We start from the raw sequence: 26942 nt of genomic DNA on the forward strand, positions 1-26942 counted from the left end.
GCCTAGAAACATGTAAAATTTAACCGAGCTTATTTAAGGTCAGTGACCTGTCCTGAGCTTCAAGTGAACTAGACACCCACCCTAACGCATAGGAGCAATATCATATCACATGTTTGAACGCTTGAAACTACGAAAAGAGTGCAAACGCGCGGCTAAGAGGAGACGACATATACGCCAAATCGCGATTCCGGCCAAACATGGTCTCGAAAAGTAGGTCACAGGTCAAAGGTCATTTGCGTCAGGGTCATGAAATTGTTAGGGTAGGTGTAAAATTGATGAACGCGATGGTAATGAAAGTTCCGTCGCGATCAGCGAGTTTTTACACGAGTTATTATCGAAAACCGAGAGGGGGCTGTTCGACCCCCCCCCCCTTATACCGGCGAGGGCTAAGGGGGAGGGGCGTTTCTCACGGTTCTTCCTACCTAAGATCATTGTTAAGATCTGAAATGAGAAATCATAAAACATGGCTCACAGCAGGGCTGAAGCGTGAAATACGCAAGCATGGCTACTCAAGCTTGATCAGCTCAACGATTAAAAAAAAAGCAGTTCAGGCTCTCCGCCGATGATGACAGCCTGGTCGGGTAGTTCGCTCCGCGACAGGGTCCGTCTGTTTTGTGCGGCGCGGCACGGCGCGGCGGGGGGGGGGGGGGAGGCGGCGATGCGTCTGAAAGGCGACGCTCGGACGTCCCGGGAATCACCTGTCACCATGCGGCGCGGCGGTCGGTCCCTCCGACCCTTCCCATTGTTACCTGACTTGCGGGTGCCGGTTCCCCCGGAAGGGTCACTTTGGTATGCGAAATCTTCACTCTTTAATCGGACAGGAGGGGAGCAGTAGACATTCGATGGAGTAGGTCAGCCGGGCGTAGGTCAGCCGGGCGTAGACATTCGATGGAGTAGGCGATTCGGGCGTAGGTTAGCCGGGCGTAGGTCAGCCGGGCGTAGACATTCGATGGAGTAGGCTATTCGGGCGTAGGTCAGCCGGGCGTAGGTCAGCCGGGCGTAGACATTCGATGGAGTAGGCGATTCGGGCGTAGGTCAGCCGGGCGTAGGTCAGCCGGGCGTAGACATTCGATGGAGTAGGCGATTCGGGCGTAGGTTAGCCGGGCGTAGGTCACCCGGGCGTAGACATTCGATGGGGTAGGCGATTCGGGCGTAGGTCAGCCGGGCGTAGGTCACCCGGGCGTAGACATTCGATGAAGTAGGCGATTCGGGCGTAGGTCAGCCGGGCGTAGGTCACCCGGGCGTAGACATTCGATGGAGTAGGCAATTCGGGCGTAGGTCAGCCGGGCGTAGGCCACCCGGGCGTAGGTCACCCGGGCCTGAGCCGAGGCGGACGGCTGTTCCGCTAACGGCGACGATGTCGTTCCGCCGGCCTCGACACAGGGTAAGCGATATCGTTGATAGGCGATCGCTTGAACTGTTACTGATCATGGGCGTCGCCACCACTACGGACACTACGGACAGTGTCCGTAGATGTTTTGGAAGGCCCGAAAACTTGTACGGAATGTCCGTACAAGTTTCGACGACTGAAAAACAGTCTTTGCACATGTTTTGAAGTAGCTTAACGCTTATCAGTCCCCTATTTGTGGGTAAAGTTACGATCCAAGGCAGCCCCAAAGTCAATGTCACGCAAGAGTCTATATTCTATCGGTCTATCTTCTGCTGCGCGGTGAAGATAGACCGAACTGCACCCACTGAGGGGAACGACTCTCAGTGGCCCATGTGCTGCTGAATTGCCGCCGGGATGCGGTCACACCACCTCGGGCATCTTGCGCCCACAGTGACTCTCCTAGATCTTCTCTCAGTTAACTCGCGCTGGATCCATAACGGTAGCATATTTTCCTTTATCCGTGCAGCTAACTTCCCCGTTACTTTCCTATCCTAAGCATAAAACGTAAATAAGTAAGTAATTAAAGACGTATTTAAAATCTTTGTTATGGGCGCAAAATGACCTCGCCGTCGGCGCCCCTAACCCCCAACAAACAAACAACAAACAAGGTCTCACTTTGCACGTGCGCAAGTGCAGGACAAGCGTAGCTATATGTTTACCCTATCACGCCAATCACGAAATAATGGATCGCTTTAGTGCATGGGAGTTGCAGAAACAATGTAAAGCTAATGTGCGCACTCCTAGCATTTTTCCCTACCACCTTCACGGCATATGTGAATACTATGCCATGGTATTTAGCATTGCTGTGCAACGCGTTCACTTTTACCATCCAATGAATCCCTGTCCTGTTGGCAGTGACTTACGTCGAACTCTGTCATCTGCCTCCTCGGCCACCAAAGCCGCCCCACTTAAGAGGGGCGCCGTTGGTCTGTCATCCGCCTCCTCGGCCACCAAAGCCGCCCCACTTAAGAGGGGCGCCGTTGGTCAATTATTCGACAATTGACCGCAAGCGGACTCTGGCCTTGGAGAAGGCGCTAAAGCAACAGGCCCAATTTCGTGCTTGGCAGGCGGCACAAGCACGGCTTCATCGCCCCTGCCAAGCAGCCAACCAGCCCCCACGGCCAGATACTGACCAACCAGCACGCCGAAACCGTTTTTGGTGCTGTGTGGTGATGTGAACCTGTGTCGGCCGAGATCCAGATCTGGAGCAAATTCAGCTGCTGTGCGATGTTCCAGCTGTGCATTGGCCAACCCATTGACAGAAGAGTCCACCATCAGTGACGACTGACGAGTATTACCGGAGCAACATCCTGTCAGACAAATTAGTCCGTAGGAGAATGAGAAGTGACGCCGGGAGAAGCTCTTATCCTTCTGGACTAACGGACTACGGCTTGGAAATAGTTTTCATCCTAATTCCATCGAGATCTTATGGACTTTTATCCAGCAAGAGGTGAATAAGGGGACACCCGGCAGGACCCGACAGAGCAACTGGTAGGCACATGCTAATACGGCGTCGGTCCACATCAAACCCACTGTGCTTAAAAACCCAGTAGCTGGAATGTTCTAGGCATTTCTAAATATGATCTTATGAACGGTGGCTATATCATTATCAAAGGGAAACAACCTCAGGTTGTTTGTTTCTTAATTACAGCTGAAAGAAAGGTTTGCGGATAATGTCGTTACACTCTGTATCATTCTATAGACTAATTCACTGATACGTCAGCCATAATAATTATGTGACTTTTGTCATCCTGAGGCTCTAACTAAACTAACTGAATGCTTAGAGCAAAAGAAAATGACAAAATTGTGACCAGCGACTTCAAATACAGCAAATGAGACTGATCATGTGCAAAAGTCAACCAAAGGCCATTTGAGGTCACATAAGGTCAACATAAGACTTGACCGTTTCAATAACCTAACTATATGTCATTCGATGTATCTTGATATGACTAATGCGTTGGCACCACCTTCTTTGCTGAAGAACTCTGCAAAAAAAAAAACCGCAGCTCGGGGTCGCTGACCTGCCATCTACCCTAATGTAGGTATCAAAAATGTGTTTGTATTTTTTCCGAAGCCCCTAGGCCCCCTAGGCATTCGGGGGCTATCGCAACTATTCCTCCGGGGTGGGGGAAAATGCCCTCCACGGGCCCGCATGGGTTTACACCTCTGACGAGTGTTACGGCTGACAGAATGTGTCCGTACAAGTTGGGGAGCCGTGGCGACGCCCCTGTTACTGATTTATATTTTCAGTGTTTGACGTAATCAGGCTACTCTACCCTCAACTCATCAAATTTGAAGCTAGTGTCTCAGAAATCATTCACATGTTCTTACATGGTTTTAAGCGTGCTTGTTGGTTGTGTGGTTTTACTCTCACTGGACCAGTATCGCATAATGACCATCACTTGTATTTCGCAGGCATGGATCTCGATCGAGGCCCGACCGACGCCGCCACGAGGCGTCCCTCTCACCCCGTCTTGCCTGCCCTGCCACTGGGTAAGCGACATAGTTGATTAATGATTCATATTTTGTTGCAACTTATCGTTGGAACCAACTAGGCAAAGCCCGCCGTCTCCCGACGCCAATGCACGTTGCGTGAGGCCGCCCGCACGATTTCCTTTAAATGTAGCCTACGACGTCTAATCGGCCATAGGATCAATTTAGCTGAAGGAACCTTACCGTGAATGGACTTTAAATGCCCCATAGGAGCCCCGTAGATCGACGTTCTTTATATTTTTCCTAAATATTTATACACCGGATATTAAAAGAATAACAACTACGAATGGTACCTCAGTTAAAATTTGCGACGTCCGTTTATTTCGCAGGTGACGATGTCGAGGCGGACGGCTGTTCCGCTAACGGCGACGATGTCGTTCCGCCGGCCTCGACACAGGGTAAGCGATATCGTTGATAGGCGATCGCTTGAACTGTTACTGATTTATATTTTCAGTGTTTGACGTAATCAGGCTACTCTACCCTCAACTCATCAAATTTGAAGCTAGTGTCTCAGAAATAATTCACATGTTCTTACATGGTTTTAAGCGTGCTTGTTAGTTGTGTGGTTTTACTCTCACTGGACCAGTATCGCATAATGACCATCACTTGTATTTCGCAGGCATGGATCTCGATCGAGGCCCGACCGACACCGCCACGAGGCGTCCCTCTCACCCCGTCTTGCCTGCCCTGCCACTGGGTAAGCGACATAGTTGATTAATGATTCATATTTTGTTGCACCATATCGTTAGAATCAACTAGGCAAAGCCCGCCGTCTCCCGACGCCAATGCACGTTGCGTGGGGCCGCCCGTACGATTTCCTTTAAATTTAGCCTACGACGTCTAATCGGCCATAGGATCAATTTAGCTGAAGGAACCTTACCGTGAATGGACTTTAAATGCCCCATAGGAGCCCCGTAGATCGACGTTCTTAATATTTTCCCTAAACCTCACATTACTTTACCTTACGGTTGGCGGGACTTTGGGAGGCCAGAGGCCTTTTGGACCTGTTCTCATCGAGCTCTTTGAACCTCGGTTATTGCTCTAGCTTAAGTAGGTATGTCATAAATATGATCAGACCAGTGACTATCAAGCCGGTTCTTGAACTCGTTAGCAGAGGTCGCCGCTACGAGTAAGTATTAATTCACCGTATATTAAAAGAATAACAACGACAAATCGTAACTCACTTAAAATTTGCCACGTCCATTTATTTCACAGGTGACGATGTCGAGGCGGACGGCTGTTCCGCTAACGGCGACGATGTCGTTCCGCCGGCCTCGACACAGGGTAAGCGATATCGTTGATAAGCGATCGCTTGAACTGTTACTGATTTATATTTTCAGTGTTTGACGTAATCAGGCTACTCTACCCTCAACTCATCAAATTTGAAGCTAGTGTCTCAGAAATCATTCACATAGTTCTTACATGGTTTTGAGCGTACTTTTTAGTTGTGTGGTTTTACTCTCACTGGACCAGTATCGCATAATGACCATCACTTGTATTTCGCAGGCATGGATCTCGATCGAGGCCCGACCGACGCCGCCACCAGGCGTTCCTCTCACCCCGTCTTGCCTGCCCTGCCACTGGGTAAGCGACATAGTTGATTAATGATTCATATTTTGTTGCACCATATCGTTAGAATCACCTGAGGGGTCCCTGACCACCTGCCGGGCCTCCTGGTCATGCCCCTCGTCACTTGAGGGGCCCCCTGATCACCTGAGGGGCTTCCTGGTCACCTGAGTGGCCCCTGACCAACTGAGGGGCCTCCTGGTCACCTGAGGTCCCCTGGTCACATGAAGGACCCCTGGTCATCTGAGGCCCCCTGGTCACCTGAGAGACTCCCTGGTCATCTGAGGGTCCCCTGGTCACCTGAGGTGCCCTTGGTGGCTGACTATCTGAGGGGCCCTTGTCACCTGAGGGCCCCCTGGTTACCCGAGGGGCCTCCTGGTAGGGGTCTCCTGGTCACCTGATGGGCCCCCTGGTCACCGGAGGGGCCCCTGGTAATCTGAGCAGCCCTGGTTACCCGAGATGCATCTGGATATCTGAGGAGCCCCTGGTTATCTGAGGGACCCTTGGTTATCTGAGAGACCCTGGTTATCTGAGAGGCCTTTGGTTATATGAGGGGCCCCTGGATATGAGGGGCTCGTGGTTATCTAAGGGGCTCCTGGTTATCTTAGGGGCCTCTGGCTACCTGACGGGCCCCTGGTTATATGATGGTCCCTCGTTACCTGAGGGGCTCCTGATCACCTGGGTGGCCCCTGGGCAGTAATCTGAAGAAACCCTGGTCACCTGAGGGGCCATGTTTGCCGGGGAGTATCTGGTAATCTGAAGGGCCCCTTCAGCCATATGAAGGCTCTTAGTTACCCGAGGTGCCCCTGGTATAACTGGCCCCTGGTTATTAGAGGGTCCCCTGGTCACCTAGTGGGCTCTGGTCAATTGAAAGGCCCCTGGTCACCTGAGACGCCCCCGATAAGGGGCCCCTGACCACTTGTATTCAGTGGCATAGCCAGCGGGCGAGGGGGCATGTGCCCGTTATCGGGTTTAGGTTCCTCCGGGCCCGAGGGACCCTGCGGTGCCAATTGGCGGCAGAGGGTCCACGCTGGCCACCCTTCAGTTGGAAAGGACTCCACTGGGCTTGTGAGAGCAGCTTGTGGGCTCTAAAGTAGCCACACTTATCTCCAGAGGGGCCCCATGCCGGCTTGTGGGAGACCTTCCCAGCCTCTGAGGGCCTAGCTGGCTAATGAGGGATCAGCTGTAAGGGCCCCACACCCGTCTGTTATGGCCCCACGACCCCCACCAGTGTTTTGAGGGCCTTCACAATGGCGCCTGCGAGGGCCCTCACGCCACCTCTAAGGACCACACACAGTGCCTCTTAAGGACCCACATTGGTGGCACTAAGAGCCCCGACACCGGTGCCTCTGAGAGCCGACCGCTACCGCATCTGACGGCATTTACCAGCGACTCTGAGAGTTTTTGACCGGCCTCTGAGGGTCCCTTGTCGGCCTGTGAAGAGCCAGCAGTAACTGTCAGGACCCACACATGCCTATGCTGGCCCCCACCAGTTTCTCGAAGCCCTTAGGCCCCCACAACGGCGCCTGTGAAGACCCCACACCATTGCATCTGATGGCCTTTCACTGGCACCTCTGAGCGCCCCGCACCAGTGCCTCCGAGGGACCCACACCGGTGACTCTGAGGCGCACGCTCGCTTCGCTCGCTCATAAGTTTCTGTGCATGTTATGCATACTTTTCAGGCAAAATGATATTTTCGCCTGCCAATTTTCCACATTTTCTTAGGGCTAACACCGTTACAGATGGGCCCGTCTGCAAGAAGGACTGACCTCACTATACCCAGCCCCCCATCGAAAGGTTCTGGACACGCCTCTGCCTGGGTTGGCAGGGGCCCCTTTGAGAGTAGGTGGCCCCCTCCTGGGCAAAATCCTGGGTACGTGCCTGAGCGGGGCAAGTAGGGAAGAAAAGCGTAACTACATTCACTCAAGTCCGGCAACCGTATGTGCAGCGCGCGGCATAGTGAAATGGAAAAGAAGCGTAAATACGCAGTTACGCTTTTTTGGCTTGCGAGATCTCATGGCATGGGCGAATATGCGGTGTTTCAAATACGCCAGGGCGCAAATGTCTTTTCTCCATTTCAGATACTTTTTAAGCTAGTCACGACTTTTCGTGTTAAGACTTCATGTTTCATGCTTAGCGATCGCGGCCGTGGGGTCGCCCCCGCCGGTGCTGGCAGGGCGGGCGGCCGTGGGGTCACCTCTGCCGGTGCAGGCTGGTCGGGCGGCCATGGGTTCGCCTCCACCGGTGCTGGCAGGTCGGGAAGGCGGGTGGCCATGGGGTCACCCCCGTAGGTGCTGGCGGGTCGCGCGGCTGTGGGGTCGTATCTGCCGATGATGGCAGGCCGGGCGGCCGTGGGGTCACCACTGCCAGAGCTGGCATGTAGGGCAGGTCGAGCGGCAGCCTCCTTCGGTGCTGGCAGGCCGGGCGGCCATGGGGTCACCTCTGTTCGTGCTGGCAGGTCGGGTGGCCGTGGGGGGGGGGGGGGTCGCCTCTCTTGATACTGGGATGTCGGAACGTAGTGGGAATATCCCGCCCCTGATCGCCCCATTTCACCAGAACTCGCTCGACTCTACTTCTGATTTCGCATTTTCCGTTAGCTGCACCTTTGTTCTGTATTTTTATCGTTTCAATTATAAACCTCTTCAGAGACCAGCTCTGCTCCTCAACCACAATTTGCAAACCCTTTTGGTAGAGTTCACCGCGAGCAAAGTTACCGCATTAAATAAAGCGAAATATTTGATATCGCTCGTTTGGCCTTGGTCCCAAACTATGGCACCCCATACCTATACTATTTCAAGTTGGTGGTCTTCAACTTTGGTTGCTTTTATCTTACAGTTTTTCTTCATTCAAACGCCCAGATACCTACTAGAAGGTATTGGTGAAACAAAGGAAAGTGACAAACACAAACAGGGAAGGCTTTATTCGTTTGTATGCATATTTTCCTCGCAAAATTAAACATCTGCCAAGTCTTATGCACTTACCTGAGTGGCCAAAAGGCGTAGGGTGCGTGGAAGTCAGCGCGGTGATAAGCAAGAAAAGAGTAACTACTTAGTTGCGCTTTTCTTACCTTCACACAACGTCCTGACCGCTGTAGATACTTTTTAATAGCTGCGTTTGTAGTTACGTTTTTTTTTTTTTTTTTTTGCTTACTGTTAGGTAGGCAGTAAAACACCTACGCTTTTCTCGAAAAATTAAATTTGATATAACTCGAAAAGTTATGCGAATTTTGAAAAACGGTTTTGCAGATAGATGGAGATTGCTATACTCTATCTGATGGTATCAAAATCTCAAATCGAAAAAAATGCGAGTTACGCTTTTCTTGTTTGTCACGGCAGATTATTCGGTGTGCCTAGCCAAGGGTGTTTTCGAGGGCATTACTTTTGCTAAAATATTAACCGAACGAAGTGAAGTTAATATTTTCAAAAATAACACGAATGAAATATCGTCGGCCAGATGCTTCGTGGGTTACTAGCTCACAAAAAGTGGTGGGTGAGGATTGCACTGTTGTGCAGAATGTATGATATTGCGCAATGTGACGACAGGTACTGTTTCAGGTGATACGATCCCAAGCCAGGTCGTCGTGGACGTTATGCGAACGCCCCCTCTTGGATCCCACCGAAGTGTGTCAAGTATGTATAACTCACACCCACTTACACATTTGAATATGTATTTTTTACCATTGATTGGATCCCGCGGCGCATTGTAAAGCGGGATGCCATGATTGTTTCGAGGGTTGTCCTTTTGAGCACATGCGGCTGATGTTTGTGCATCTTGTGGTGTGCTACATTCCCCTCGACATTGGCTTAACTTGGCATTTTATCCGACAGGGGTGTCGTCAGGCCGGCCGTCAGTCGCAGTGAAGCCACAAATGGATGCCACTACACTGGATGACACTGTGTGAGTATATTGTCTTTTTCTCGCTCTACTTCTTGTCGTTCTTTTGCTTACGAAATTAGTGATTTTTTTAACATGTCGAGTTGAATTTGTATATTTCAGCAGTCAGGTATACTCAGGCGCAGATTCGAACAAACATCTGACTGACCAAGTATTCCGGATCACAGACTAGCCTTTCTGAGTATTGTTTTCATGTTTGACCTAAGGCCAACGGTTTAGCCTCCAGAGGGCAAAAACTATCAAAATTTGACGTTTTTGCGGAAAAGGGTTGTGTGCCATAATGTTTCACTCCCAGCTTGTATGACGCTGATTTGCCCGGCATCGCGTTTGTCTCGTCGAGACGCGTCGAATGAACTATAAGTACCTGAAAAGGTCAATTTGAAAATTTGACCTCAGGTCAGGGTCACACTCACAGAAAAGGTCATTGTGCATGTCATTCGATTCCCATTGTTGAGCTGAACGTATTCATGGTGTTTTCAGCGCTCTAGCATGTTTCTATCTAAAGTTATGCTAAAAAAAAAAACTGTTAAAGACATTTCATGACCTGAGATGACTTCAGGGACAGAAAAGGGGTCATAGCCCATATGTGCAGTTTTCCGGTTCAGTGTGTCATATTTACCTGTGTCACGATGTTTGAGGGTGTTTTCGGCCAAAAGAAAAGCATTTGAATTTTCTCCCATTGACTTACATATAATGGAAAGGTCGCAAAATTGACCTGACCTTAGGTCACCGATATGAAAATTCCGTGATATACGAATCGTTCATATTGATTTCCTCATGCAAAAGCCCAGGTTTCAAACTTCTGGGATGTAAATTGTAGGAGTGACAGATTCACAAAGTTTTTGAGAGGAATGGTTACTTAACTTGACCTGGTGACATGATCCTATGTGATATAGGATCAATGTTTTCACACAGGATGCGAAATGGATGCATCATAAGCTATACCAACTTTTGCGGCGCTGTGCGCCGCGGTTTTCCTTACACGCGCAAAAAACTGGCAGGTGTGGCCAAAAACACCCCCCCCTCCCCCCTCGACCCGGGCGAAGGTTAACCCATGGCAGGTTAACCCACGGTATACCGGGAGGGGTTTCATTTCAACCCCCCCCCCCTTGAGTTTTTTCGTCCATAACTCAAAAACGGTGGCGCCAATTTTTCAAGACCTTATCACTGGTATCTTTGACATCCTATGACATTTTTCATGATCATGCCAAGTTGGTTAAGATCATAAGTTAAGGTCAAATGAAGTTATGCAGGTCAGGCTTTTTTCACTTGTCCAACTTCAGGGCTATTTATTATCCAGCATATATACGAAAACAAGATACCGGCAGATACAGTCTCAATGTCTTTCTCTTGTCGAGGCAAGTCTTTTAAAATGCAAGATGACCTCTTTGGGGCACCAGGTGACCTTGACCTGTGGTCGAACTTTGACTTTGACCTTTTCAGGCCAAAATGATGCGTCTCAATGAGTCTTGAATGATGTATTGAATGCCAATCCTCCGTCCAAGTTTGAAACAATGTTCCTTTTTTTCAGTCAAGAGTCGGATGATCCTGGTGACACCGAAAATGAAGGTAAGTCATGCATAAAATTATAGGGGTAGGGTGGTGCTGATTAAAAGAGTGTAAGCAAAACATAAGTTTACTTTGGGAAAAGTGCGTTACAACAAAATAGAGATTGACATGGATATAGATATCCGTGGATATCCGCGGATATCCATGTGACGTGATATAGATGGGTATAAAAATAGCTTAAAATGCGTGGATGGATATGGATTGAAGGCCCGAAAGATGGTCTGGATATGGACAGATGTGGATAAGCCCTTATTCATGAATTGGATCGGATGGATGGATTTAGGTCTATCGCAAAGGCAGATCACTTCGCCCTGTATAGTTGGCTCTCGGGACACGGAGCCAAGGGACTTCAGGCCGTCTCTTAACCCTAGAACGCCTAGGGGGGGGGGGGTTGTATCAACCCCCCCCCCTGAGGTTTTTCGCAAATAACGTTAAAACGGCGGCGCGTAGCGCCGCCAAATTTGGTATACCCTCTGGGGCAACCTTTTGGCACCTTCCCTGAAAATTTCAGGTCTCTGCCGTTTCAGGTCAGGTCACCAGGTCAGAAAAACCGGTACAAGGTCATGGTCAAATTTCAATTTTCTTTATGCACCTGTCCAACTCACAGTTTTTGACTGATTTCCTTCAAACTTTCAGGATGTCCTAAGTTCACCGAGTTGTATAACATATATTCCAGTTTTTTTCATGTCACTGACCTGAGGTCAGTTAGAGGTCATTACGTCATAATGTTAAGCCTATGGGAAAATATTCAATTCGGAAAATACTGGCGATATCCGCTTCGTTCTATCACTTTGGTGCTTTGAAACAACAGTACTTAACATTATGTCACTTGGTGCTTCTTTGTTTGGTGTACTTATCCATGGGTCAGGTCAAATGAGGTCAACTGAGGTCAAATGACGTTTGTGCCAAAAACTTGTCACACAATAAAGATACAGCTTTCAAAATGGCATCGTTCTGTTCCTCTTGAACATCCGAGTCGAATGATATGCAACATTAAGCATTTTGACCACTCTTAAGACTTAAGATGTACTTAAGATGTGCTTAACTTTTTAAGTACACTTAAGCAAGCAAACAAGTATATCATTCGACGCGCCTTGACGTGCTGAGTTCACTGGTGCTTTTCTTTTTGCTCTATCTTAATTAGATCAAAAGTTATAAGCGAAAAACTTTTAGCCTGTTTTAGCAAAAATTTTACATTTATACCCCCCAAAACCCCCCTAAATATTGACCTTGAGCAACCAAACTTGCACAGGGGCGAGATCTCCTATAGACCCATCTACCCTGTAAATTTGGTGTTTCTAAGTGCCATAGGAGCCAATCGCCAGGGGGAGGGTCGTAACAACCCCCCCCCCCCCTGGTCGTTCGTGTTATGAGAAATGGCCTGGTCGTGCGAGGGTTAACCCGCGCCCCACACTGGGGTTTTTTAATAACGCGCCCCACTGGGGGGGGGGGGCTATTTATAGCCCCCCCCCCCTCCTAACTCCGAAACTACTGGACCGATTGTCAAAATTCAAACGGCGTCTGATAGCCCTGGAAAACTGTCGAGCGAAACCTAATTTTATCCGATTTTATTGATCTCGAGGTCACCGATGACGTCACAGGTCAGATCAAAGTAAAAATTATCGACGTATTGGCTTGTTAACCCGGCGGCCGCTGGGCCTCCGCGCCACCCGCCAGCCGCTGGGGGGGGGCATATAGTTGCCCCCCCCCCTTTACTTCTGCGACGATATCGTCGCAACGCGAAGAGATAGAGACGCGAAACTTTGCACACATCTTCCTGAATACCTAGCCGAGGTTGTGTCCAAATTTGGTGTCGATCCCATTTGAAATGACGTCACAGTGACGTCAGAAGTAAAATTATAGATTTGCGACTCTCAGTTTCCTCACGATATATCCGACATATGAGACCGAATATAAAGGGCCGATTATTGGCCACGAACTAGTTGGAAGTGTACTAAGATGTTTTAGGATGACAGCAGGTGCTGTCTAGTTCATTTACAGTTGAGTTTCATGCTCAGCGACATCAGAAACGGTCCTTATCGGAAAACGACAAAACTTTATTACGTCACTGTGACGTCATCTTAAGTGCTACAACCACCAAACTTTCCTCAAACATTGCCTAGGTATTCATTTGAAGCTGTGCCAAGTTTCACGTTCGTAGCTCATCGGGTTTCGGAGATATTCCACAAAACGTAAAGGGGGGCAACTTTATGCCCCCCCCCCCAGCGGTTCGTGGGTTAACTATTTGGGCTCTGGCCGCCGGCTGAAAAGTCGGATCAGGCTCATTTTTGGTTTACACACTCATGAAGACATGCCTAAGATACCCTGAGGGTACCAAACTTGTACTTTGAATTTTTCAGGTCACGGCCAGGTCATCCTAGGTCACGGAAATATTATATTTAATCGGTCACATGACACATGTTTTATGGTCCATTTAGGCCATAGATTTCGAAATCAGTGTCGTCTGTGTCATATCAGGCCATTTTCAGCTGAAAAAAGCTGAGGTCAGGTCATTTTCAGGTCAAAAAAGGTCAAATTTTGAAGTTGAAATTTTTCAACAAAAAGGTGTATCAGATGCAGTTTGAGCTCAGGAACACGATGGTGCTATTTATTTTGGTGTACAATGTCAAAAACGTACCGAAAAATTGATTTGAAAATTTAATAATGACTGATATTTGTTCTATAGAGCGTATAACTTGGCTATTTTTGAAGATATCGGTTTAAAACTTCCTAGAGTAGGTCACCGGTATGTGTTCTATCACATATATTCCGTTTTTTCGAAAAAGCAAAATTTTTTTGAAAAATTTCAAAAAGAATTTTTGAAAGTTTATATGTATAATTTTTGAAATTTTCAAAATTTTGAAAATCCGAGATAGCAGTTTGATAGCCCTGTTCATTCTGAGTCCTATCATGCAAAGAACTTGGATCTATCTTAAAAACTAAGCTCTTGAGAGCGATTGCCGTAGTTCAATGTTTTGCATCAAAATCGGCCGAACATGACGTCACCCTGACGTCATTTCCGGCCGACCTATGGGAGCTATAAAGTTTTTATTTGGACATGAGGTGTCAAATTGATGCAGGCGAAGGTACTGAAAGTTTCGTGATTATACGTCCAGCGGTTTAGAAGATATTCCAGGGCCCTGTTTCACGGCACGCCGCTTCACTCCGCTTCAGTGCGCTTCACTGAAGCGGTGAGTTAAACGGAACCTCCGATGCCAAGAAATGACGTCATCACAAAACGCCAGCGCGCTGTATTATATTGTTTGCGGTGTTGCTTCTCATTGAAATATGGCCGCTACATTTTATATTTGTATTCTGTGTCATATTTCAATGCAAAACAATACTGCAAGCAACATAATGCAGCGCGCTCGCGTTTTGTGATGACGTCATGCCTTAGTATCGGAATGACCTTGAACTCACCGCTTCAGTGAAGCGCGCTGAAGCGGAGTGAAGCGGCGTGCCGTGAAACAGGGCCCAGAAAAACGACAGGGGGGCTATAAATAGCCCCCCCCAGTGGGGCGCGGGTTAACTGCATTTATCTTTTACCGATTTGGTATCCACTCTCCCAAATTCAAATACAATATCACATCACCGCACTTGCCGCTAGCCCAATATTCAGCCGCTCCGCTCTTTTCTGTCCACGGAGAGTCGTTCTCTAGAGTCACCGTTCACTGGAGGGGCCGGTGAGCTCGTGAGGGAGAAGTGTGAGCATTGTTCATCGTTGAATAGCATCGTTGTTTTGCGCCCGGGTGTACATAGGCCGATAATTTTGACTGACCTTACCTGTGTGACGTCATCGGGTCATCTGAGGTCTACTGAATAAGGGTTCCGAAGGAAGTTTTTCCTGATTTTTCGATTGGCATTTTTAATTTTGGAAATCGGCCCGGTAGTTTCGGAGATTACGGAGAGGGGGCGAAATCTGCTCCCATCCTCGCAGGTGAATGCGATTCTAGGCGCCCGCAGGGAATAGGGTTAGATTGGCCCCTTGTCGAGGCTCACCCGCCATGCACCAAATATATTGTTGTTGGCGGACGCATAACATTCTGGGTAGCTGCAACATTTTTTCTTTCTTTTTCGCAGATGGCGCAGACAGCTATGACGATCCTGACGACGATCCTGACTACAGTCCTGACTCGGATTATGAAATTCCGGCTTCGGTGGTTTCATCCGACCTGCCACGCTACCCCGGACTGGAGTCAGACCCCTCAGCACCTGTCGCGAGGATTACAAGAAGAGCGGTGGGTGACAGTCACGTGTCCGAGGTAGGAACTGGGAGTGCGGGTCCATCGAGGCTGGCCGCTGCAGGGACTGAGTCGATGAGATCGGCAACGGGCGAATTATGTCCGGTGGCTAGAACTTCCAACTGTCCAGGACGACGTCGATGGGACAGGCGCAACGTTTGTTTCTTTTGCGAGCTGCCACAGGCTAAACTTACCAGACATCTACAGCGATCGCATGGGACGGAGACTGACGTGCAACTGGCGCTGGTGCATCCGAAGCACTCCGCCGAAAGGAGGAAAGCATTCAGTGACCTGAGGAAGAAGGGAAACTATCGCCATAACATTGCTGTACGATCGGGGGAGAAGAAGGGAGAACTAATCGCCTGCAACAGGGCTCGAATGACCAGGACGGGGCGAGATTTTGTGGCCTGTGGCACTTGCAAAGGGTTTTTTGTTCGTAAGACCCTATGGCGGCACGTACGTATCTGTAACCCTTCAGAAGGAGGGCGAGTCCAGGCCCGTGCCAGGGCACAGATGCCGCCAACTGTCGCCTGTTCGGCAAAGCTCCAGAAGATCCTCTCCTCAATGTGTATTGATAAGGTGTCACTTCTATGCAAAACGGATGAGATGATTCTTTCGCTCGGTGAATGTCTGTGTGCCAAGCATGGCGAGGAGGCCAAGGACATCCAGAACATAAGAAACCGAATGAGGGAGCTGGGGCGGCTATTGGAGTTATTGAGGCAGGACGAACCGGAGGTAAACCTCCGAGACTTCATCAGGGCTGGGAGCTTTTCGCAGCTGACTGCGGCTGTTCGCGAACTCTCAGGCTTCCATCCCGGGACAAACAGATACAGCACCCCTTCCTTGGCGATAAAGGTGGGGCAGAGTCTGAAGATGTGTGCTGATCAGCTCCTCGCCTCTCAGATCGAGAAAAGTGAGGACACGAGCGAGACTCGAGGGTTCCTCGAACTCTACGCCCTTCAGTGGACAAAGCGGGTGGCGCGACACGCGATGGTGACGCTGGAAGAGGACAGGTGGAACAGGGAGGATGAGATGCCGGTAGCAGCTGACATCCAAAGCGTCCACCGCTACCTGGACGAAGAAACGGCCAAGAGGACAGACGAACTCAGAGAGGTCGCTACTGCCAAGGCGTACAAGAATCTGTCGGAGCTGGTGCTGGCGAGGCTGATCATGTTCAATCGGAGGAGACAGGGGGAGGCGTCGTCCATGACGGTGGACGCCTACCAGAAGGCCATCTCAAACACCAACGGCAACCCTGAAGTGGCTAGCGCCCTAACCGAGTTTGAGAAGCATCTGGCGGACAATCTAACGAGAGTCGTGGTGCGGGGAAAAAAGGGGAGGGGCGTGCCTATACTGCTCACTCACGATATGCGTGCGAGCATCGAGCTGCTGCTGAAATGTCGAGGTGCGGCAGGGGTCGGCGCGTCGCGATATGTCTTCGCCAACAGTATGTCGGCGGATGACAGGCCGCTGCGCGGATCTGACTGCCTCCGCAAAGTCGCGGTATCTAGCGGAATTCACAAACCGTCCCTTCTGACATCCACCAAGCTCCGCAAGCATATCGCCACCCTCTCGCAGGTCCTAAACCTGAAAGACAATGAACTGGACCTCCTGGCCACGTTTCTTGGCCATGACATTCGTGTCCACCGCGAGGTCTACAGAATGCCGGAAGCTACTACTCAGTTGGCTCTAGTGAGCAAGCTGCTGATGGCGTCTGAGCGGGGGATAGTAGCATGGAGGGGGAAAAGCCTGGCGGAGATTCGACTGGAGGACATACCGAACGAGCCCGAGGACCTTGCAGACGAGAATCAGGACAACACTGACGACGAGGTGGACGACGATATCCAGAGTCGGCCAGAGCCAGAGAGTTCACAGTCCGCAGTACAGTCCAGTACGCAGTCCGCAGTCCGGAGTCCGACACAGTCTCGTGATTCAGAACCGCCAGTCACGACCCGAGCACGGATATCCAAGCAGCAACGGGCACCTGTGAAGAGGAAGACATGGACGGCAGACGAAAACAGGGCTATAAACTCGAGATTCAAGTCCTTTATAGAAAGGCACCAGGTACCCGGAAAGGCGGACTGCGTCAACGCCATCGAATGTGAGAGCGCACTCTCGGAGAGATCGTGGACGGATGTGAAAAACTGTGTATACAACCGGATCCAGGCCCGAAAAAAGTGGGCCCAGTGAGTAAGACGCTCCTGTAGGGTGAAAGGGCGCAAGTGTACTTAAGTACATCTGACTGAACGGACACTACGCTACACCGAGCTTAACTGACGTCGTTGAACTGACCAACGTTTTTGGAGTTGCTAAGAGTGCAACATCATTAGTTGCTAAGAGTGCAGATGCCGACGTTTGTCAATTAGTGTGATGCTAATATGATGCTTATCGTTCGCTGCTGTTGCTTTAATGCTTCCAGTTTTTTATTCATCAGCTGCAAAAAGTTAGGCAGCTGTGCAGTGCTGCTAGTCGTGATCGCTAGTCGTGAAATGCGATTTTGCTAAAAGATCCGTTTATTAAGTCACATAGATGGGTTGACTGAGCAATAAAGGGATGCTGTTGTTGTTAGCTTGTTTCAGGACGACACGGCTGCCGATACCAAAGGATAACCGATTGAAATATTTAACTTTAAAACGGCGGTAATGAACATTACCAAATTAGTGAAGTGATATTTTGCAGATTGTTAGGATTACCTCAAATGCATCACCATTCCTAATAGTACAGACCACATGGCGTCCAGTTAACACCTATCGTGCAGAATAGCGAACGTTGTTACTCCAACCTAAGTCCGAATATATGCTCAATCGCAATTTTAGCATGTAGTGGAATTGCATTATATCCATATTGTCTTCGAACATGCATATGTAAAGGCCGAGTTCTTCTCCTTCTTTATTCTCCTCGCGTCCATCTGGCTCAGCCCCCGTCCACAGAATGCCCGTCACCGAGGTCACCGACCAGCACCGGCCTCTGATCGCGGCACATGTGCCACGCGGTCCGGTCAGCTGGCCCGGTGGCCCGCCCCAGCACTAACCGACGCCCGGAAGGCCCGCCCGAAATCGAACGGACCCGCTCAACGTCGGAAGGGACCAAAGTCTCGCACTCCTCTCCCCTACAAAATATATGTACACTACATAGATGCTTTCACACCGCGCACCAAGAAGCACAATCACCCCACGTTCTCAGGCCCGAGGCGTCCGCAGGAGCGCAGTCCGACGCAGGAGCGCAGTCTGCCGTAGGCGCGCAGTCCGACGCAGGTGCATATTCCGCCGCATATCGCATATCGGGCCGGCCCGTAGGCCGGATCCGCGTGGTGGTGGCGAGCGTTCTGAGGATGACAAACAGAGATCTGCAGTATGTACACATCGCTTACCGGAACACACGGCTCAGAAGTCATTCCCCCCTTCCTCCCTCCCATCCCTCCTCCAATAAGATACAAACGGGCACTGTAGCAACAAGTGATAAACGGCGTTAGGTAGTTCGGTTCAATGACTAAAGGGAGATGAACTGTTAGATTATTTATCGTTATGGTGCAACCGTCAGCGTTATTACATGCGGGGTTGCATGATTAGTGACCTGACTCCTGATGGCAATGCAGCCAAGCTTTAATTCTCGCCCGCACATGCTATTTCGCCATCCTAGAACGCACATAGGAGGTAGCCAGCCAACCCGGCGCTGTTTCGCCCCTAGTTGTGTTCAAGCTTCCCGAAGGATTTTTTTTTTGCGAGTATAACGGTGTATGATTTTACCTTTTTAGGTCACGCCTTGGCCTCGCTAGAACAGGTCAAAATAAAATATTGCTGCTTTTGACGACGATCAGGGTAAGCCTTGCGCTATCTGCGATGCATCGACGACACTGCCGTTTTGTGGTGCCAAATCAGTTAGAAGAGTTTGGTGCCGTTCTAGTGATACAACAGGCAAGGTTTTACTGTCTGATGTCAACTCAGGTCAGGTCAACATGGGCCGTTTTTATCTGATACTGCTCTCATGGTTGTTTGTGGGGGTGGCATTTCTTAGAAGGCTTGACTTAGGAGACTTGAGCATGTTCATTGTTCAACACATCATCGAGGCATTTTCCGATACTTTGTGTCATGTTCTACATTAATCATGGATAAGTTGCGTCTAGCCTGGTAACATTAACTGCAGAATGAATGTGGCTCCCCGCGGTAGAACAACGCCCCTCGTACCTGCGCACAGTGGGGATTTTTCCGATCTAGCGCCTATTAATTCAAAAAATCTTTTTTGGGTTTTTGTTTATTTTATGTGTCAGTGGGGCTAAGAAATGTCTGAATTTTTCATATATGGCATTGTTTTATCTGTATGTCCACAGCAAGACTAGGAAAAATGCGCCCAAAGTTCACACTCAGCGTGATTACTCAATGGGCTCAGTAAGGACCGAAAGTATAGCTCAATTTCATTGTCCTGTCCTGTTGGTTTTATTCTTGCGAGTTCTTAAAGTTGCATATCTTCTGAAAGGCACCTATATTAGGAATGGAATGGCAAACAGAAAGTATGCCACAACCTTACTAAGGTCACAAAAATGCCATTTACAAAAAACCCTTACAGACACCATATTGAAGGAATGGTATTCTAAATAAATGTAGGAAATCAACAATGTTCTCCACACTTTTCCACTCCGAAATATATCCTATCGAATTCGCCACTTTCTCCTGCACAAGACAACGCCTAGTTTGGCTGCCGGAACTTGCCTGAACACGGAATATTCGCATTAGAGTATCTTAATACCCCACTCTAGGAGCGCTAGGGCAAACAGCACGATATAGGTATGTTCCAGACATGGGCGAATAATTTTACTTCCTGACTTATAAGGCCTGGCTACACTATGCGTTTTCTGCGTGCGTTTTTTGCGGGTTTGCGTGTTTTGCGTGATATCGTTCTAGAAAAATTAACGATATTACGGTTTTGTGATGTTTTTTATATTAAATTTTAGTTAAAATCAGAATTATATTAACTTTTGTATCCAACTAATGGAAAAGTTGTATCATTTATGACTTTTTTCTAGAACGATATTACGCAAAAAACGCAAACCTGCAAAAAACGCACGCAGAAAACGCATAGTGTAGCCAGGCCTATATGATGCATATTTTCTGAGACACATTCATGAGGAATAGGATGACAGGCGTAAATTATACATACCGCAACCTTATTAACCCTAGCACTAGTGGGGAGGGGGAGGGGGAAGGGGTCGGATAAAACCCCATGGTTTTCCGCAAATCACTCGCGCAAAAAGCAGCCGATCGCGACGAAACTTTCGTTGCCCTCGAGATCATCAATTTTACATCTAACCTAAAAATTTCATGACTCTGACCCAACTGACCTTTGACCTGTGGCATATTTCTCGAGACCATGTTTGGCCGGAATCGCGATTCGGCGTATGCCAGCTCACATTATCCGCGGTTTCCAGTCTTTTTGTGGTTTTAAACGTTCAAATATGTGAAATGATGCTGGTGCCATGCATTATGGTGGGTGTCAAGGTCACGTGAAGGTCAGGTCAAGGTCATTGACCTTTGATGACCTTGGTTCACTTTTTCGAGTTTTACTTGCTTCTAGGGTAGTTTTTGGTGTTGATTTCGAATTTAGCAACCATTTGAATATTTACGAAGTAGTTCTGGTGCCTTCGTACCATGTTACGAAGCTGTCAGTAGTAGGTGACACCTATTATGGATGGCCGGCAGGACGTCTACTGGCTGACCTGACCTGACCCGACCTGGCTTAAATGCATGAAGACATCGTCTGTGATCAAAACTAACATGAAATTCGTGATCAGCACCCCAAAATACCCCGTAACATCCTAACTTTACGAAGTTCCAAGAGGTCTCGATTTTCCATCTTTAGTTGGGTCATTGACTTGACTTGGAAAGTCAATTAATGACCTTGGACTTTGAAATTGGATATATTCGGCCTCATCTCGTCATAGACAGCACGCTTGATTTTTCCGCGAAGCTCTAGCTTGATCAGGGGCCAAACGGCTGAGCCGGGGGTCCAATTGACCCCCCTATACTATGTTGATTATGCACATTTACAGGTAACACTCTCACCAGAACACACCAGCCAACATCTGTGCACAATCTGGCTACAATACTACCTATGGTTTGCCCTCTACGAATAAATACGTGCTAGATCGGAAAAATCCCCACTGTGCTGCGGTGACAAAACCGGATGCCGGACGTCTGATCAGCAGATTGTTTGGTCCTCGTTTCTCACGAAATATACACTTTACACAGTAAGTCAGCTGATTGCTTGGTCCTCGTTTCTCACGAAATATACACTTTACACAGTAAGTCACGAAATACAATATAGCTAGCTTGATATTGGCCATTACCTGTTTGCATCCGGTCGGCAGTGAGCGCATCTGCGAGTGAGTCGCCGGCTGCTAGCGCGACTGCAGCGCGGCGATCAGGTTAGAGTGCGGCTCAGGCTACGGCAGCGAGTGTGACCGAGTCATATGAGCGGGCCGGCCACCCAAGTATCCGCCGGACGCTGTTTTTGTCCGCCGGGATATCTGCCGTGTTTTTCGGGAGCTCGCGCGTGCTGTGATGTACCGTAGTGACTTGTGAGGTGTGTCAGGCGATTGATCCGGCCCCAAACAAGTGGCGGCACGGGTCGCTGGACGTGCCGCAAACGTGGCGGAGGCTGGCTATCGACGTGACGCACTACGGAGGCCAGTCCTACCTCAGTATAGTTGACTGTGGAGTGTGGGCCGTCTCGATTAGCCGTGTGGAGGCGGCCGCGCCGGCTAGACGCTGATACAGCAGTGGGACGGGCGTGACGGGCGTAGTCTCCCCACAAGCTGTGGAGGTTGACGGGCTGCCGCGGCACGTGCGCTGCCTGCGTCACCGCCGTGGCTGCCAGGATGTGGATAGTGACGGTACCGCAGATCCGGACAGTGATGGTGAACAGTCAGACGGGCCACCACTGTACGTGGTTGAGCGGTACGAGCCGGACGGCGGCGGGCCGATGGCGCGGGGCCGGTTCTTACCGACCTGCCGCTGCGACGGAGCGCACGGGAACGGCGCCCACCGCGGCGCTTATTGTGATGGTTGCGATCAAAGGTGTAGGAACGTTTTCGAAAGTGGGGGGGGGGGGGCAGGCCCCATGGAGGCCCAAAACCTCACCTACCCCCAAAATCCATTTTCTCCTCGGATTTTGGCCACTTTATTTTCGCAAGCATGCCCAAATCGGTTAAAAAAACGTTACAAGAAAAAACGGCCAAAATCTCAGGAAGACCCTCGTCCAGAAAGTAAACCTGGTGGACGCGCCCCCCTGTTCTCCGCAGCCGCGTTGGCACCCATGCGAATTCCAGACTTCAAACTGGTTTCGAACTAAAACAATGGCTTAATGGACCCCCATTAGACGCCAGAAACGCACCGATCTCAAATATGAAGCTAAATGAAACAGGGCTTCATCATTTGGTCAACGCGGACACTGACATCTTTCGACTTTTCTTGCTTAAAAAGTGGGGGGCACCAACCATTAGTGCCCCCCCCCCCCCCACTATGAAAAGTGGGGGGCCACTGGCCCCCCGTCCCCCCTGTTCCTACACCTATGGTTGCGATCCTTGATGATCAGGGGGAGGTGACGGCGGCGCCCCTGTTCTTAATGGCGTCCACGCTTTATATGTTGCGCGCCGGGTTTAATATGCAAATTCTACATAAAAAAATGCAAGTCCGCACCACAGTTCTCACGCCTGAAAGTCGCTTTGTCGGTGGGTGTACCTTTCAGTTTTACCAAATTTAGACCCGACCGGCCAAGACGTTTCCAAGTTAAAACACAACAAATTTTCGCGACATTATCTCACTGTTCTACATTAATGCTCTACTTTGTGTCATGCTCTACATTCATCATGGATATGTATGCGTCCAGCCTGCATAGACGGCGGAACGAGGGGGCACCGGGGCACCATGCCCCCCTTTGATTTTGGCATTTTAACATAAGCCCTATGGGCGTTGCAGGGAAAGAAAGAATGGGACCAAAAGTTGGCAGTGCCCCCCCCCCCCTTAATTGAAGGTGTTCCGCCGCCACTGCCAGCCTGGTAACATTAACTGCAGAAAGAATGTGGCTCCCCGCGGTAGAACAACGCCCCTCGTACCTACCTGCCGTTGCAAAACCGGACGTCTGATCAGCAGATTGTTTGGTCATCGTTCCCACGAAATATGCACTTAACACACTAAGTCAGCAGATTGCTTGGTCCTCGTTTCTCACGAAATATACACTTTACACAGTAAGTCAGCTGATTGCTTGGTCCTCGTTTCTCACGAAATATACACTTTACACAGTAAGTCACGAAATACTATAGCTAGCTTGATATTGGCCATTACCTGTTTGCATCCGGTCGGCAGTGAGCGCATCTGCGAGTGAGTCGCCGGCTGCTAGCGCGGCTGCAGCGCGGCGATCAGGTTAGAGTGCGGCTCAGGCTACGGCAGCGAGTGTGACCGAGTCATATGAGCGGGCCGGCCACCCAAGTATCCGCCGGACGCTGTTTTTGTCCGCCGGGATATCTGCCGTGTTTTTCGGGAGCTCGCGCGTGCTGTGATGTACCGTAGTGACTTGTGAGGTGTGTCAGGCGATTGATCCGGCCCCAAACAAGTGGCGGCACGGGTCGCTGGACGTGCCGCAAACGTGGCGGAGGCTGGCTATCGACGTGACGCACTACGGAGGCCAGTCCTACCTCAGTATAGTTGACTGTGGAGTGTGGGCCGTCTCGATTAGCCGTGTGGAGGCGGCCGCGCCGGCTAGACGCTGATACAGCAGTGGGACGGGCGTGACGGGCGTAGTCTCCCCACAAGCTGTGGAGGTTGACGGGCTGCCGCGGCACGTGCGCTGCCTGCGTCACCGCCGTGGCTGCCAGGAAGTGGATAGTGACGGTACCGCAGATCCGGACAGTGATGGTGAACAGTCAGACGGGCCACCACTGTACGTGGTTGAGCGGTACGAGCCGGACGGCGGCGGGCCGATGGCGCGGGGCCGGTTCTTACCGACCTGCCGCTGCGACGGAGCGCACGGGAACGGCGCCCACCGCGGCGCTTATTGTGATGGTTGCGATCAAAGGTGTAGGAACGTTTTCGAAAGTGAGGGGGGGCAGGCCCCATGGAGGCCCAAAACCTCACCTACCCCCAAAATCCATTTTCTCCTCTGATTTTGGCCACTTTATTTTCGCAAGCATGCCCAAATCGGTTAAAAAAACGTTACAAGAAAAAACGGCCAAAATCTCAGGAAGACCCTCGTCCAGAAAGTAAACCTGGTGGACGCGCCCCCCTGTTCTCCGCAGCCGCGTTGGCACCCATGCGAATTCCAGACTTCAAACTGTTTTCGAACTAAAACAATGGCAATGGACCCCCATTAGACGCCAGAAACGCACCGATCTCAAATATGAAGCTAAATGAAACAGGACTTCATCATTTGGTCAACGCGGACACTGACATCTTTCGACTTTTCTTGCTTAAAAAGTGGGAGGGGGGCACCAACCATTAGTGGCCCCCCCCCCCACTATGAAAAGTGGGGGGCCACTCGTCCCCCCTCCCCGTCCCCCCTGTTCCTACACCTATGGTTGCGATCCTTGATGATCAGGGGGAGGTGACGGCGGCGCCCCTGTTCTTAATGGCGCCCACGCTTTATATGTTGCGCGCCGGGTTTAATATGCAAATTCTACATAAAAAAATGCAAGTCCGCACCACAGTTCTCACGCCTGAAAGTCGCTTTGTCGGTGGGTGTACCTTTCAGTTTTACCAAATTTAGACCCGACCGGCCAAGACGTTTCCAAGTTAAAACACAACAAATTTTCGCGACATTATCTCACTGTTCTACATTAATGCTCTACTTTGTGTCATGTTCTACATTCATCATGGATATGTATGCGTCCAGCCTGCATAGACGGCGGAACGAGGGGGCACCGGGGCACCATGCCCCCCTTTGATTTTGGCATTTTAACATAAGCCCTATGGGCGTTGCAGGGAAAGAAAGAATGGGACCAAAAGTTGGCAGTGCCCCCCCCCCCTTAATTGAAGGTGTTCCGCCGCCACTGCCAGCCTGGTAACATTAACTGCAGAAAGAATGTGGCTCCCCGCGGTAGAACAACGCCCCTCGTACCTACCTGCCGTTGCAAAACCGGACGTCTGATCAGCAGATTGTTTGGTCATCGTTTCCCACGAAATATGCACTTAACACAGTAAGTCAGCTGATTGCTTGGTCCTCGTTTCTCACGAAATATACACTTTACACAGTAAGTCAGCTGATTGCTTGGTCCTCGTTTCTCACGAAATATACACTTTACACAGTAAGTCACGAAATACAATATAGCTAGCTCGATATTGGCCATTACCTGTTTGCATCCGGTCGGCAGTGAGCGCATCTGCGAGTGAGTCGCCGGCTGCTAGCGCGGCTGCAGCGTGGCGATCAGGTGAGAGTGCGGCTCAGGCTACGGCAGCGAGTGTGACCGAGTTATATGAGCGGGCCGGCCACCCAGGTATCCGCCGGACGCTGTTTTTGTCCGCCGGGGTATCGGCCGTGTTTTTCGGGAGCTCGCGCGTGCTGTGGTGGACAGTAGTGACTTGTGAGGTGTGTCAAGCGATTGATCCGGCCCCAAACAAGTGGCGGCACGGGTCGCTGGACGTGCTGCAAACGTGGCGGAGGCTGGCTACCGACGTGACGCACTACGGAGGCCAGTCCTACCTCAGTATAGTTGACTGTGGAGTGTGGGCCGTCTCGATTAGCCGTGTGGAGGCGGCCGCGCCGGCTAGACGCTGATACAGCAGTGGGACGGGCGTGACGGGCGTAGTCTCCCCACAAGCTGTGGAGGTTGACGGGCTGCCGCGGCACGTGCGCTGCCTGCGGCACCGCCGTGGCTGCCAGGAAGTGGATAGTGACGGTACCGCAGATCCGGACAGTGATGGTGAACAGTCAGACGGGCCACCACGGTACGGGGACCCGCAGTTGCTACTGTACACGACCCCCAACGCTAGCCGTCTGTGCTGTCCAGTAGCATCTGATAACATTGATATTGACTGTCGGTCCCTGTACAAGAGCAACTGAGGTTTTCTGTACGTGCCTTATGACAGCTTATTGTTGTTCCCAGTGAGGGCGCTGGGACAATTTACTCAGGGTCGCTGTACAGTAGCAACTGCGGGTCCCCGTACGTGGTTGAGCAATTTTTATTTCGCTAACGGTCGTCGATCTGGACTTTTGGCGTGCTTTTAACTTGGTCCCCAATTTTCGTGAATAACATACCTATTTTACATTCGTGACGTCACGGATCTACTTTTTTCAGTCAGCTGATAGTCCTCAAGTTTCACCTCTGTTATTTGTGTAAAGCGGTCCTAAAGATTCGTGAAATACACGCTTAGTATACACACCGGTCCTCGGATTCCGGTGAAGTCCTCGACATTCCAACCTCCTGGCATTTCTCTCCTAAAACGTTTTTGATAAACATTCAACGTTGACTTGCGGCGCTGAGTCATACATTTTGTGGTCCTCCACTTTGATTGGCCTCAGGCAACGGCAAAAGGTGGTCCTCAAGATACACGGTACAGCCAAGGTGCTCGTCTTGCACGCCTTACAAGTATTGGTGTGTGTGTGTGTGTGTGTGTGTGTGTGTGTGTGTGTGTGTGTGTGTGTGTGTGTGTGTGTGTGTGTGTGTGTGTGTGTGTGTGTGTGTGTGTGTGTGTGTGTGTGTGTGTGTGTGTGTGTGTGTGTGTGTGTGTGTGTGTGTGTGTGTGTGTGTGTGTGTGTGTGTGTGTGTGTGTGTGTGTGTGTGTGTGTGTGTGTGTGTGTGTGTG

The 26942-nt window shown here is 50.2% G+C and overlaps 1 protein-coding gene across 1 annotated transcript; it reads left to right on the forward strand.

Moving 5' to 3' along the window:
- The first annotated feature begins 1148 nt into the window (after nucleotides 1-1148).
- On the forward strand, nucleotides 1149-17718 carry LOC122364576. Its single transcript, XM_043335511.1, has 10 exons — nucleotides 1149-1384; nucleotides 3806-3883; nucleotides 4213-4281; nucleotides 4503-4580; nucleotides 5099-5167; nucleotides 5390-5467; nucleotides 9004-9078; nucleotides 9277-9346; nucleotides 10875-10912; nucleotides 14993-17718. The coding sequence occupies exons 2-10, from the start codon at nucleotides 3808-3810 to the stop codon at nucleotides 17341-17343; spliced, it is 2904 nt and encodes a 967-aa protein (XP_043191446.1). The 5' UTR covers nucleotides 1149-1384; nucleotides 3806-3807; the 3' UTR covers nucleotides 17344-17718.
- The last annotated feature ends 9224 nt before the right edge of the window (nucleotides 17719-26942 follow it).

This window comes from Amphibalanus amphitrite, unplaced genomic scaffold (genome assembly GCF_019059575.1).
Source record: "Amphibalanus amphitrite isolate SeventyFive unplaced genomic scaffold, NRLGWU_Aamphi_draft 000000F_arrow, whole genome shotgun sequence".
NCBI lineage: Eukaryota > Metazoa > Arthropoda > Thecostraca > Balanomorpha > Balanidae > Amphibalanus > Amphibalanus amphitrite.

Excerpts from the sequence above, each read along its gene's own strand:
- LOC122364576 (XM_043335511.1), top strand. The coding sequence starts at position 3,808 with ATGGATCTCGATCGAGGCCCGACCGACGCCGCCACGAGGCGTCCCTCT. Across the intron at positions 5,168-5,389 it reads TCCGCCGGCCTCGACACAGG|GCATGGATCTCGATCGAGGC; the intron begins GTAAGCGATATC and ends TGTATTTCGCAG. Across the intron at positions 9,347-10,874 it reads ACTACACTGGATGACACTGT|TCAAGAGTCGGATGATCCTG; the intron begins GTGAGTATATTG and ends CCTTTTTTTCAG.